Consider the following 14,265-nt stretch of genomic DNA (forward strand, 5'->3'; position numbering starts at 1 on the left):
TAAAACTCATATATACTATTTAGAGAATATATAAAGTGCATATTAAATACTAACATGTTTTGGAAAGAGAATCACTTCACTTCACTTCACTTGACTTCACATGATCGACTTTAAGTGAAATCCACCCTATGTCTTTGCCCATTATTTAGTTTAGTGGAAGTAGGTACTATCACTTGGAATACTTGGGGCATTATTAAAAGGACATGACAACATTGTTGCTTGGATTGCTTATAGGCTTCCAAACATATCCTTAAAGAAGATATCAACTCAATTATTAACCCACAACTTAAGGTCGTGATTAACAAACCATTGGTTGCAAGAAAAGAGGTGCTTGTTTAAGTTAAATGGAAGACTATTTTTTTAACTTTTTAAGTGCAAACGGGCAAAGATCATGTTGTCTTCATTGAATTAAATAATTAATTTGTCATCGAGCCAAAAAAATATTTACTTGGGGACAAGGGCTTGGTGGGACCCTAATGGGATTTGGGTGATCTTAAATGTCGCCATCTTTATCTCCTAATTAATTAATTAATCACAAAACTAAGCATGATCATGATGCCTTGGAGAATGCTTCTTTGTATTGGATGGTGGAGACCACTTGAACAAGAGAAGCTCATTAATGGTTTCTCAACAAGAGCTTGTCCTTCGTTAGTTATCAGTTATCACTTAATCCATAAAGGAGATCACTCTAGATTCAGAGATACCACGTACCATATATATATATATATATATACATATAAGATGTATACATGTTAAGATTGTTAATTATATATTTATAAATATGGTTAAAATTTGCTTATTTATTTATTTATTTTTTTAATGGTGACTGGTGAGGTGAATAATATGTGAAAGAAATTCAATGGTACTCGTTAATTAATTCATCCACTTTCTATTCATTTTTATACTTAAGTACTTATTTGTCTTTAATTAGAATGGTGCATGTTATTCTTTCAACGTAGGTTTGTATATTAATCAATGTTGTATTTATATTAAAAAAATGACAAGGATACATTATATTAGGCATGATAAGTACCAAATTTAAAATGTTCTTTTATTACATTCAAACCAAATAGCCTACAAGTACTCTCCATTGGCACAAGCATCGGACATGGACCCACCAAACCATTAGAAATAATAATGACTATATAGTTTGGGGTATTCTATTATTGAAGGCTAATTATAACTTAGTCCTTGATATATAAGCTTTAGTATGATTTGTGCTTATTAATTATGGTCTAGTACACTTAGGTTTGTTAGCTAGGGCAACTTTGCATATATAACTTTAGACTCCATGTATGGTGGTTCTCTGTGGTTAAGAAGAAAGGCCTTGTGTGACATGGCAAGTCTTGCTAGCATGTGAATGTTTCAAAATGAAACTTAATTAGATAAAATCTATTCCCAATAAAAATAAAATAAAATAAAATAAAATAAAATAATAATAATAATAAAGAAAAACACATAGCTAAAACACTGGCTTCAATTCATTAGTCAAGAGTCCCAGCAACAATTCTTAACAGAAGCATCTCAAAAGATCAAGCGCTCCCTCAATTTCATAAGCGCAAGAGGAGCAGACTTTACAGGCGATCCAGAAATCAACCAAACCCAGGAGTAGTTCCCTGATCCACTCTTAGCTCAAGATGGCCTTTACTACTAGTCGTCAATATTCGCCATTCCAGCTTGCTTTTAATTTTCCGTTGTTCTTGCACTGTTTTTCTTTTTTTGTCTTTTTTGTCTTCTACTCACTTTTGGTGAGTGATTGTTGTTTTTTCTTTTTATTATGTGTTTTTCTTTTCTCTTGTTCTTTTATTGTTCTTTCTACATTTTTTTTTAATAAAGTAGTGATTAATCCATTTTTATTATAAAAAAAAATTCATTAGTCAAGCATATATAATTAAGACTAGTTGATTTTATGATTTTTGTAAAGTAACTTGCTAAATGGAAAGCAAAAGTGATAGAGAGAAAGACTTAATCAAAGAGGTATTGATTAATTAAGAAGCTATAAAAGTCTTACTTAAGGAATGATAATTTGGTGTCTATTCTATATCACTAGCTCTTCAACAAACCAAAGCTATGGTTATCTAGAATCTAGACTGGTAGATGGGTCACATAACTCCTCATCGTTCTCTTCTCAACTACTACTTCCCATTTGGGAGACAAGCTCAAGAACATTCACGGTTGGAGAGACTGAAAAACTCAGGCAACAAAGAGAAAGAGATTCTTTTTGAAGTACATATGGGAATGTATGTATGGTTAGAAAAGTTGCCATTCTCTTTAGAAATATATCAGTATGAGAAAAAAAAGGGGAAAAGATATCTGATAAGCAAATGATGTCAAATATATAGTCTAATGTGTTTGTTGGAGATTATTTACTTGTTGGTTACTACTTTGATGACCTCAAGGAAAAAAAAAAGAAAAAGGATATGAAGTGATACATTTGTCTAGTCTGACTGCTAATTAGTAAAAACCTACAACAGAATGCAATCAATTGAAATAGAAATTTGTGCAAAGTTTTCATAGGAGTTCTTTCAGGAAAATGAAGTACTACCTGCAAAGTATCATCAGAAATAGATATATTGTTTCCAATTAATGAAACAGAACTTGGGAAGAAGTTATCACCTTAGTATTCTTAAATAAGACAAATAAAGCAAACGTAGTAGAATGAAGTGCTTTTCAGTTCAACCTTTGTATAGAAATCTTAGACTTTAACTTCTCAATCTCATACTATATATATATGTATCTTTTCATCATAAGACCTCTTTAACATTCAGATGAAAAAAAAAAAAATTTAAAAAAAAATAGAGAAAACCCAAAAACCAATAAAAACCTAAATAAACTCAAACACACACTTATAATATATATATATATGAAGTAATTAATGTGGCACCCACCCCACTGACCCCTCATCTGGATCATCACAAACCCAAACACTCATGTCCTTTTTTACATGTATATATAACTAAATATGCACCTATATATACAATATAAATCCTTTCCATACCTAGAGTGGTCACCAACCCAAAAAAGATACATAAATAATAATAATAATAATAATAATAATAATAATAATAATCAATTATACGTAAACAATAACCAAGAACTAGATAAACGCCGAGACAAGCGCAACATCTAACTCTTTGCTTCTCATCCCCCACACAATAATATAATATCAAAGCTAGTTCTATAATCCACTTCTCCATTGAGAGAGACAGAGAGAGAGAGGCAGTGGTGTGACTCTTTTCTCTTCTCAAACCTCATCATATTCTCTAGCTCCACCCCTGCATGCCCTTGCCCATATATATAAATACCCCCAGATCTTACTCTCATCCACCCAACTCCCTCCTTTTACTACCTTTTAGTATTCATTCATTCATTCATTCTCTCTGTCTCTCTTTCTATTCAAACATGGAAACCACCCACTGCCAATCCAAGAGCACAAGCCCACGTCTCAAGCTCTTTGGCTATGAACTAGCAGAGGACGGAGACACTGACCACACGGCCACGCCACCGCCGGAAGTTGGCTCACCCTCCTCCACCACCACCACCACCAACACCAACACCACCAACGAGACTAGAAAGTTTGAGTGTCAGTACTGTTGCCGAGAGTTCGCCAACTCTCAGGCTTTGGGCGGTCACCAGAACGCGCACAAGAAGGAAAGACAGCAGCTGAAGCGCGCTCAGATGATGCACCACAACACCAACGCTCACCGCTCACCACCCGGTACGTTGTACCCGCGGAACCCCATGACATCAGCTTTCGCCCCGCCACCTCCTCTTCTCTCCGCGGACCCCACCGCACCACCTCAGCTGGTGGTCCCCGCGCCGAGCTGGGTCTACTTCTCCCGCGCCATTGCGCCGGAGATACACGTGTCGCATGGTGGGATGATTCCACAAGCTGTTCGGGCTCCGCAGCCGTTCTCGTTCTCACACACGGATGAGGCTGACTCGGGCATGATGTCTCGGAGAACTCGGACGGTTCCGGCTCAGTTTGCTAACGGGTTTAACCGGTTAGCGGATTCTTCTGGACCCATGGATGGTGAGTCCGGATCGGACGATGGGTTCGGGTTGGACCTGCATCTTAGCCTCGCGCCAGCTGGTTTATGACTCGGTTGCGTGATTTAACATGTGATGAGTCATGGATGGATAGTGCATGAGAACCAATGGCTCTTCTATTGAATGAGATAATTAATGTGTAAATTTTTTAATTCTTTAATTTGATTTTTAATCTTCCATCTTAAACATGATGATGATGATGATGATGATGATGATGATGATGATGTCTGGTGTGAAATTCAAGTAAAAATTATGTGTGTTTTTCCTCCCAGCACTCAATTTTATGATTTTTATCTTGGTGGTGATCTTTGGTTGGATCTCACTGGGTCCCTGGTTGGTGAAATTGTGGGTCTGACTTGGTCGGCTTAATCTAAAATAAATACATAATAATAATAATATAATGCTATTTGATATTTCATATTTGATTAATGAGGTCAACATTGACAACTTGTTCCTTGAGTCTTGTTTCCCCACAAGGCAAAGCTAATTAATTATATAGTAAGGCAACTTTGGTTACTTGACTCTTGGTTAAGATTTGTAAATATATATACATATATCGAGAGAGAGAGAGAGAGAGAGAGAGAGAGAGAGAAATATCTATCTATCTTTATTTGTATTTATTTAATTTATTTATTTATTGAGTCATTTATGGGGGAACTTTGATGGAATGTTTATGGGACAGTGAATAAAATGCTTGAAATGGACACATGAACCAATGTAGTTTATGGAGTGGCAATATCAATCAATAGTTTGCATGTATCTTTAGCTACACTTTCCTTTTTCTCATTGTCTATGAAAAGATGGGAGTGAAAAGGGGATTGGAAGGCAAAGACTAAGATGGTGTACTGTGTGCCTCCTCCACTAAGTTTGGTCTCTTGTCATATGTCAATGCATGCTTATTCATATGACACCAACCAATGTGATTGTCTGATTGATAATATTATTATTTCACATCAAATAAATGCAACATAATAATATATAATACCATTAAAACTTTCAAAAAAGATTCAGTCCCATTAATCATAGTTGGAAATCACAGCACTCAGTTTCATCTCATCATGTTGCTTGTTTGTTACTTTGTTTTGTAAAAAAAAAAAAAATCATGATATCATTGTTAGTTTCGTTGAAGAAAGCATGCCATCAATTCTTAAATCAAATTTAATTTAGTGCATAATTTGACATTTGATTTTGGTTTTGATCCCACCACTGGACAACCATATCATATCATATATATATATATATATATTACATGTTAATCTCTAAATAAAATGTAAAAAACTATCTTTTTTTTCTTCTTTTTTTAAGTTAGAAGCAAGGGTTATTGTCAAAAAAAAATATTTGGCTTAGTTTTGGATACTGACCTGCTAAAGTTTATTTAGTGTCCTTATCATTAATAAAATAGATAATATACAAAGCCAAAAAAAACATGGTTTTGCCTCATGACCATTTCCAATTATTAATATTATTTGTTATGATTATTATTATTATTATTTAATAAAAACATATGTACCACATTTATGAATTATCTACAAAAGAAGAAAAAAACTACAAAATAAGAGTCAAAATGTCAAATGGCATATAATATAACAAAGATAATAAAAAAGAATAAAGATGACCAATTAGACTTTATACCATTCTCCTACGCGCTTGTGGCCTTTTTTTTTTATATTAAGTTTGTTTATTTTACCTTTTAAACTATAAGTCTATAACCTTTTATTTTATTAAAAAAATATATTAAAAAAAAACAGGGAATAAACTTTTTAGATTAATTGGTATATGTATGTGGTCACAAAAAGAAATGTGATTGTTTGAAAACCATGAGCAGTGGAAAAAAAAAACCACTAATCCTCCCAGGTCCCAATGAGGGTCCAATCAAACAAATCAAATGATAAGTAAAACCTCAACTCAAATACTCAAAACTCTTAAAACTCTTAAAACTCAAAGACTCATATCATGAAGGTCTCCATCAGACTCATTCTTCCAAGAAGAAACATATCCCAAAAAGGAAGATACGGTGGAGAATGTGGCTTTGTTTTGGTATATTAATGTCAAACCTTATCCCAATTGGATGGTAACTAAGCACGGACCCACCCACTCACTCATACTAATACTGCTACTATTACTACACCATTCTACTGTTTTTCAGGTGGTGGGCTCTTTCTGACCTGCTTTACAAGCACCGGGTTCTCACACGTCACCGCCGAAAGCCACATCTTAAGACATTTAATTAAATTTAATTAGTTAATTAATTAAAACGTGTTTGCACTAATGTGCCATGAAATACCCCCACTAACTGAGCATTGAATTTATTTATTTATTTTTTGAGTAAAGTGGACATTGAATTTATCTCTAATACCATTTCTTTATATATATGTGTGTGTGTGTGTGTGTAATTATAAAAAAATAGAAGAGAATGAACTAGAAGGAACTTGGTTCCCACCACTAGAGATCTAACTTGAATGGGTTGCAAGTGGGCGGGAGGGAGGGAGAGAAATTTGTGTCCATGTTTGAGTTGTTCTTCCTTATGGTGATATGAACAATCATCACACTTATGGGGTTTAATTGGGAGGCAAATGGGGTCAATTCTTTCTTTGAAAACCATTTCAGATCAGACAATCTTTCAAACACTCAAATTTGTGGGACCTTTCTTTCTTTTCTCTCTGTTTCTCTCTCTCATGCATAATTGCTTGAGGTGGCTGACCACTTGTAACCTATCACTTTGATATATGAGGTGTCACACTTACTCCCTAATGGAGGGGAATTGAGGAAATTCTTGTTTTTATAAAGCATGCAATTATGGACAAAAGAAATGGGTTCCCTGTTCAGTTTAAATATTACAAAGTTTAGGTCCTTTATAGATGAGTACTTGCATCCACAATTTTTTATTTAACAAGGACTTTCTTAGATGAACTTCATGTTTCAAAGCTTTATGTCTTTCAATCAACATGAAGCATCTTGCACTACTACTCTACAAGTTGTAAGACTTGAAGAAGAAAGAAACACGTTTTCAGTATCATCTGATTTGACAAGGCATTATATTAGATTAATTAGCAACAAATGATTTTATTGTTGATTATGAAATGAAAATTATAATAAATACAGTACATGTTAAGACTACTATAGCACAAATATATATATATATATATATCATCAATTTCAACATTCCTTCTCATTCTAGAACCACACACACTACTTCTCATGATCTACAAAAGAATTATCAATGTTTTATGACCCATGTATGAGAAACAAAATACAGTTACAAAGGGATGGCTTTGTTTCATGTTCAACCCTTCTTGCTTAGATTGAGATTAAACCATCTCTTCTTGATTGATCTGTCTCTGGCATCTGAAGTGTTGTCCTCTGTTGGGCTGTCGATACTGTTTTCGTCATCAGGAGCTTTGCAGCTGCCACTAGTGCTACCACCATTACCAACACTGGTCACTGTTGGCTCAGTGGTGAATGATGAATGGATGCTATCTCTTTGTTTTAGCAACTCATCAACCTGCATACAAGTTCAAATAGAACAACTTGTATTAGCAAAGATTAAACACTGCAGAACATCTTTTTTTATATACCAAGAAGAAAATTACTTCTATAACAATTTGAAAACAGAAAATGAAAAAGAGCAAAAGAAGAGCAAGAAAGAATTTGCCAAAGAAAACTGATTGATTAACAATACTAAAGGCATTATTAACTAACACGCCACAAAAAACGCGAATATTAAGTACACTGACACATACAATTTGTTTTTCTTGGCTGTATCTGTTTGTGACTTCCTGAAAACGTGCCAATGCCTGCTGATTCATTGTCAATAATGTGGTCAGAAGATGCAGATCATGCAACTATCCATGCTAGGAAAAGTTAGATTTCTCACTTTTCTGTATTCTATTTCAAACTCCCGTAAATCATTTCTCTTTCTTAGAATTTGAGCTTCTATCTCTTTGAGCTTCTCAGTTGCATCTTCAAATGATCTTGCACACAAAGCTTCAATGGTATATGAAGCAGTCTTGAAAAAGTTATCACCTAGAGGAAGATTTAGAAGAGATCAGTAAGACGTAAAGCTTATGAATAGTCTGATCCCTTCTAAAATATGTAAAGGAGGGCGAAGGCTACAGACCATAAACAGCAAAAATATGAGTGCCAGGTTTTAATTCAGAGACTTCACAAGGTTGAAGACCTTCCAATCTTTTAAAGAAAGCAGCCTCAGGGTCTTTGGCCATAGCTAACTACACCAAATGGAATAAGGTTTTTTAGATACTGTTCTCATTAGGACATAATGCAAATAAAGTTTTGCAGGTAGGACATACCGCATTAGTAGATGAATCCATTTTATACACTTGAAAATGCAAAAAGTACAACCCTGCTGATGTTACCTTCCCAGTCTTCTCACTCTCTTCCTGTAGGTGCATAAAATGATGGCAATTGAGATCCATAGTATTCATTAGAAAAAGTTTTTTTATTGAGTTCAATAGCAATTGAGATCTTGAGTATTGAAGTTGAAGGGTTAATAAGTACGAAAAAACTACTTTTAACTTTCGAGAAACCAAAAATTGTGTCATTTTCAATCAGCCAATGCATCTTCGAAGTTCAAGGTATAAGTTGATGGCATGCAGTTCTTAATAGACCTATCATGTGAAGAAGAAATCTATCATTCCATGTCTTACACAAACTTTGTTTTCCATCCAAACTTCTTGGATTTCCTATTCATTCTTTCACGGGCATGAATGAGAAAAGAAGCGTTATCATCCATGTAGTGCCTATATAAGTCACTAATATATAACAAGGATATCCAGCCTTTGCTAAAAGCCTAAATTATGAGCAAATATATTTTGTTCAAGAGATTTCTTCTTTTACGACTAAAGTTGTCCCAAAAGGAGGTGGATTTCCTTAACCTCACAAAGTGATACATCAACAATGATGCGCTCTCCCACTTATGTAATGCTAAACTTGTCAAGGAAAAAAGAAACTCATAAGGTATATTTCATCTCAGCAACTTTCACATGACAATGTTAAATATCAATGTCAGAACTACGCAAAATGAAAGAATTATGTCAACTAATCAGAAACTACATCTTTTTCTAAGTTACAAATTAGCAATGCGAAAAAATCAAAATTACCTGTATAGCTAAATCATAACCTCCACTTGCGTCTTGCTCAAAATAAAGAAGCTGTAATAAACATACACAGTGTTAGATGACAAGGCAAGCACTTAAAATTGTATTTGGTAGAAGGAATATTAAAAATGAAAAGAAGAGACAAACTGGACTAGAAGAAAATTTTGGTCATCATGCAACAAGTTTGATTTTCAGTGGTGAAGTTGGGAGTTAAATGACTATTCCTTTCAGCCAAATGTAATATAATAGCCAAAGCAGGCAATGCTTAATAAACTAATTATCTTAAACATAATTAAGGTCAGTCACAGTACCTTAAATTTACTTTGTGATGATGATGTAGCCCTAACAACTATCCCAGCCTGAGCTTGTTCATCATTAATTGTCACACTATAAAAATGAGCACATTGCTTGTCAACCTGCGGATGATAAAAAGGGAATATAAGAATTAAAAAAAAAAAAACAAACCAATATGCGAAAAGGTATAAGATAAAAACACCTTTCCACTAACTGATGTTCCTAGAGGAAGAGGCCTGACTGTAACTGTTCCATTGAGAGCTTCTTCAAGAACAGTAGCTGAGATTGTTGTTTTGATAGGAACACCAAGTTTGCTGAAGATTTTACAAAAATCCAAGTGAAGGTTTGCAAAAGCAGTAGGATAGGCAACAATGCTTCAAAATATAACCTGAATAGTGCTGCAAACATAGTATTGACAGTGCCAAGGTTGGACAAGTCAATCTCCACATCCATGCCATTGGCTTCCAAGGCCTACACACACAGAGGCCATACAAACACCAAACAATCAAATGACATGATCAGATGAATCCACATAGCAATTGCTTTCTGAAAAAGTAATATACATCACGAATCTATCTTTACAAACTCAATGTAACGGCAAACTATGGTCAAGGTCACTTTAGAATATCATATGAGAGACCATGATGAAAATGCATCATAGAGAGACTATTAAGAAATATATCAAACAATTAGAAAATTACTAGTATAAAATCATGTATATACGGGTCAAGCGAATCAGGCATCCACCTCAAATCCAGCAGTGTCATATTGTCTTCTCTTCTCTGGGTCAGATAGGATGCTATATGAGTATGCCACTTCCTTAAAGAGTTCTGAGGCTTCAGGATTGCCGACATTCTTATCAGGATGATACCTGGTAGCAACAACAAAAATCAATTCTTTCTGACAGAAATCCAGATAAAAACTGTTTTCTGAATCACTATGAATGTATCCCTAGCATCATCAAAAAGACTCAGGGCAAACACTTCTAAATGATCAAAAAGAGAGAGAAAAAAAACATTAAAGATGTTTTTGAGTCTAATTTGCAAGCAACTCCACAAAATCCCTACCATCATCAATGACAAATCAGGCAACTGATAAATTAAATATTTTGGAAACATCACTTTATTTTGAATTCAATGACACTATCATATCTCCATCAATTACTCCCATAACCCTTTCATATTCATTCTTTCCCCCAAAGTTTTCTACTTTTTAAGCAATGAATACCACCACACACAAATTCACAAACAGGAAATCGAAAATTCAAATAAACACAAAATTGTCACACGCTAGATTCAACGAAAACGTTTCCATAAAAGAAAAACTGGGAAAAAGATAAGAGCTTTACTTGAGAGCGAGCTTCCGATAGGCAGTCTTGATCTCCTGGTCAGATGAATCCCTCGAAACGCTCAACACTTCATACAGATCTCGTCGACGCGGCGGCGCCGAGGAGCCTTCTATCTTCCCCGGCGACATCCTTAAATCTAAATCTCAAACTCCCTCCCTCCCTCTCTCTCTCTCTTCCTGATCATCCGTCCATGAATCCACGCAAAAGCGAAAGCCCTTCCCAAATCCTCAGAAACCAAGGATTTCGAGACGGAACACCTGCGAGTCTTCGACCTTTTCCTTTCCCTTTTTTTTTCCTTTTTTTTTGTTTGCAAAATAAGAAAAAAATAAAATAAAAAAAAAACTTTGTCTTTAATTGTGACCAAGACAAAATTAAATGAAAAATATGAAAATCGCTAATATTTAAATGTAGATTTCTATGGCTTTTATTTCTAAATGTAGATAATAAATAAACAAAATTTCTATAGTGATAATTGAAACTAAAAAAATTATGATTTATCCATTTAAATTTAATCTAAATAGTTAATAATCAATTGATATTTAAAAAACATTGTGATAATATGATGTATTTATTAAAAAATTAATAAAAAATATTTTTCAGGTGTTATTTTATATATATCTCAAAAAATAGCAAATTATTTTGACAATATTCAATAAATATGTGGATTTTATCCACATTTACCTCAAAAAAATATATATATTTGATAAAAACTAATTTTTGTCATATATGAATCTTATTTAATTACAAGCAATTTTTACATCACCTGGGTTAAAAATCTATATAGAGCGGATGACTTTTTATTTCATTTTTTATATAAATTTTTCTTTGTAACACATATCTAAAGACATTAGATATATCTCAAGCAATTTTATTTTTATCATAATTAAAGGATTCTTAAAATAATAAATTATAAAATGTAATTTAAACTTCCTCAAATCTATCAAAATATGTAGATATATAAATAGCTTTGGATACTCGAAATTAAGTAAATTTTCAACCAGTCACTAATTAACAGGGTCACTTGAAAACACAGTGGAATTATGCCTTTCCCATGGGCCATGTCTAGTTTTACAGTGTTTTTCTAAATTTTAAGACTCCAGTTTTGATATAGCTGGATTTCTACATATCACCAATAAATAAATAAATAAATAACAGCTTCACTCTAATGACTTATTTAATTCCATAGCAAATCATAAAAATAAAAAATAATAAAAAAAAAGCTCCTCAGAAGTCTCTTCATATCTACATTAGTAACAAGATAGTGTCAAAGAACTTTCAGTAATTGGAACGAAAGAGGAGGCAAACACTAACGTCCATCATCACTGGAGCATTCTGAATTTTTTTTATATTATTTTTTGGGAAAAAAATCAAAACAAAACCTTGATAATTTTCACAAATGCCCAATTCCTAGCGCTTGGAGCGGAAGAGATAAGTGGGTGGCGGCGGAGGAAAGGGATGATGATGATAAGGCTATATATGTTATATATATATATCTCTGGTATATTTACCTTGAAACCCCTGGACAATAGTTTAATTACACACAGATGACATTGAATGACTTGCTATAATATAAATCGAATCACAAAATCAATGGTTTTTTGGCTTTAATCAATCACAAGCCTCTTCATCCATTAAAGATCAACTTGGTTGAAGCTATAGCACTGAAAGCATGGCCCAAAACATATAGCTGAATTTATATGACAACAAAACCCTGCTCTCTAGTTTAATAGGACTGAACCGGTGACATTGTAGGGTTGTCTCTTTTGTCAAACCCTACAATGCAAGTCTTTCCATTTCAAAGCTTTCACTGTTTGACCTAACTCCACTATTTGTTTGACTCTACTTTGGTTTTGTCTGGGTTTTTTTTTTTAAATAATTATAGCAAGACTCAACTACCAATCTCCATAAGCTCCATATAATTATGGACAACCAATCTCCGGAAGGTCTAGAGTCTAAAGCCTTATTTGAATTGGTTTTTGAAAAAAAAATATTCTTTTACTTTGATGAAAGAAACTTTTAAAAAAAATTAAAATAAGTTAAAAATTTTTTTTATTTTATGTTTAAATATATTAATGCAGAATTACTTTTATATTTGTAAAATTGTTTAATGTGTATTCATAAAATAATTTTTCCGTAGTAAGTTACTAAAATAAGTGTTTATTGAATTATAATAATATATCAATTATTATGTAATTATCACACGAATAAGAAGCAGGGGCAAACGGAAGGGAAGGCCTTTAAATCTTCGAGGCAAAAAGAAAACTAGATAGGGATGCTAAAAGTTTAGAGAGAAACCTTAAAAATAGAAGTAATTTCTTTATTTCATATAGGTATTTAAATAATTGTGTAACTCCAAAACAATTTTTTTAAAAAGTGTTTTTTTAAAAATCATCACATGAGCGACATGAAAAAACGTTGTTTTTGTTTTTTTACCATTTTTGCTTCTGTAGAGAAACTAATCCAAACATTTTTTTAGCCCAAAAACACTCAACTTGTAAAAAAAGCTGTTGGACTTCCCAGAAACTAATCCTAAAAAGATCTAAAAAAATAAGGTTGGAAAACTTAGCTCTCATTACCAAAGACAGTTCGAAGTTTCTTGGATCTATATGGTTATTATATGTGATCATTCAAAGAGGGTGGACTAGTTAGGAGTTTTTGTTGTTAGTGGGTCCAAAACTCAGCTTCGGTTGTGTGTTTATCATTGTGTTACATGTAGTGATCTCTCACGAGCTAATTTTGATATTTTATTCTTTTTTTTCTTCTTATTTTAGTCTTTCTCATTTATCCTGGTCTCTTCAGGATCCACCCATATTGGATTGCTGCCGTTGTTAAGTTGTTCTATTTATTTATTTATTTATTTGTTATTGTAGTTTGTCAGGTCTTTATATTTTTTTAAAATTAATTATAGTTTATCCACTCTTCCCCAAAAAATGTTGAATTCTTAATTCTTTGTCACCATCATAGTAAACGAGCAGTAAGATATTTGGCTCTCATACAAAAATTTAAAAATTCAACTCAATATTATTCTTTTAATAAAATAAATAAATTATAAATATATTAAAATAAAAGAGTTAATACAATAAAAAAAAAAAGATAAAGGAGGGCTTGCTTTTGTGGAGAAACTTTGTCCTTTTAAAAAAAACATAACAAAACAAAAACTCTCAAGTTTTAAGAAAAAAAAAATTGAAATACTACTATTTTATTATAGAAGTGATTTCCCATCAAATCTAATACTATATCATATATAAAGAGAGGGGGGAGATTTAATATAAATATAATATCAAAACAGTTATGACATTAATTTAGAGAAAATAACAATCTACGAGAGACTTACATGCTTTATATGATGCATTTTTATTATTCATCTTTTCATTCATCTTAAACCTTTTACAATTAATAAGATAAAAAATTGCAAAACAAAAGAAACGCTGTTAAGAATATATATTATAAATGCAAAGA

At 32.9% G+C, this 14,265-nt stretch overlaps 2 protein-coding genes across 2 annotated transcripts; one reads left to right on the forward strand and one right to left on the reverse strand.

Moving 5' to 3' along the window:
• Positions 1 to 3,159: 3,159 nt before the first annotated feature.
• Positions 3,160 to 4,245, forward strand: LOC120261948 (zinc finger protein GIS3-like). The gene has a single exon (XM_039269969.1). It carries the CDS (start codon positions 3,280 to 3,282, stop codon positions 4,099 to 4,101), a length of 822 nt encoding a protein of 273 aa, XP_039125903.1. The 5' UTR covers positions 3,160 to 3,279; the 3' UTR covers positions 4,102 to 4,245.
• Positions 4,246 to 7,170: 2,925 nt separating this feature from the next.
• On the reverse strand, positions 7,171 to 11,108 carry LOC120262466 (chaperone protein dnaJ 15-like). Its single transcript, XM_039270584.1, has 11 exons — positions 10,807 to 11,108; positions 10,206 to 10,329; positions 9,847 to 9,929; positions 9,661 to 9,772; positions 9,476 to 9,580; positions 9,168 to 9,218; positions 8,358 to 8,447; positions 8,168 to 8,276; positions 7,925 to 8,073; positions 7,791 to 7,844; positions 7,171 to 7,552 (listed from the first exon to the last, which is right to left on the reverse strand). The coding sequence occupies exons 1-11, from the start codon at positions 10,932 to 10,934 to the stop codon at positions 7,334 to 7,336; spliced, it is 1,224 nt and encodes a 407-aa protein (XP_039126518.1). The 5' UTR covers positions 10,935 to 11,108; the 3' UTR covers positions 7,171 to 7,333.
• Between the last annotated feature and the right edge of the window lie 3,157 nt (positions 11,109 to 14,265).

The sequence above is a fragment of the Dioscorea cayenensis genome, chromosome 5 (assembly GCF_009730915.1).
Source record: "Dioscorea cayenensis subsp. rotundata cultivar TDr96_F1 chromosome 5, TDr96_F1_v2_PseudoChromosome.rev07_lg8_w22 25.fasta, whole genome shotgun sequence".
In the NCBI taxonomy this organism is placed as follows: Eukaryota; Viridiplantae; Streptophyta; class Magnoliopsida; order Dioscoreales; family Dioscoreaceae; genus Dioscorea; species Dioscorea cayenensis.

Coding starts and splice junctions, on each gene's coding strand:
- LOC120261948 (XM_039269969.1), top strand. CDS start 3,280: ATGCCCTTGCCCATATATATAAATACCCCCAGATCTTACTCTCATCCA.
- LOC120262466 (XM_039270584.1), bottom strand. CDS start 10,934: ATGTCGCCGGGGAAGATAGAAGGCTCCTCGGCGCCGCCGCGTCGACGA. Junction 9,930..10,205: donor ATGACACTGCTGGATTTGAG/GTGGATGCCTGA, acceptor CTGTGTGTGTAG/GCCTTGGAAGCCAATGGCAT. Junction 8,448..9,167: donor GTTATGATTTAGCTATACAG/GTAATTTTGATT, acceptor ATGCACCTACAG/GAAGAGAGTGAGAAGACTGG.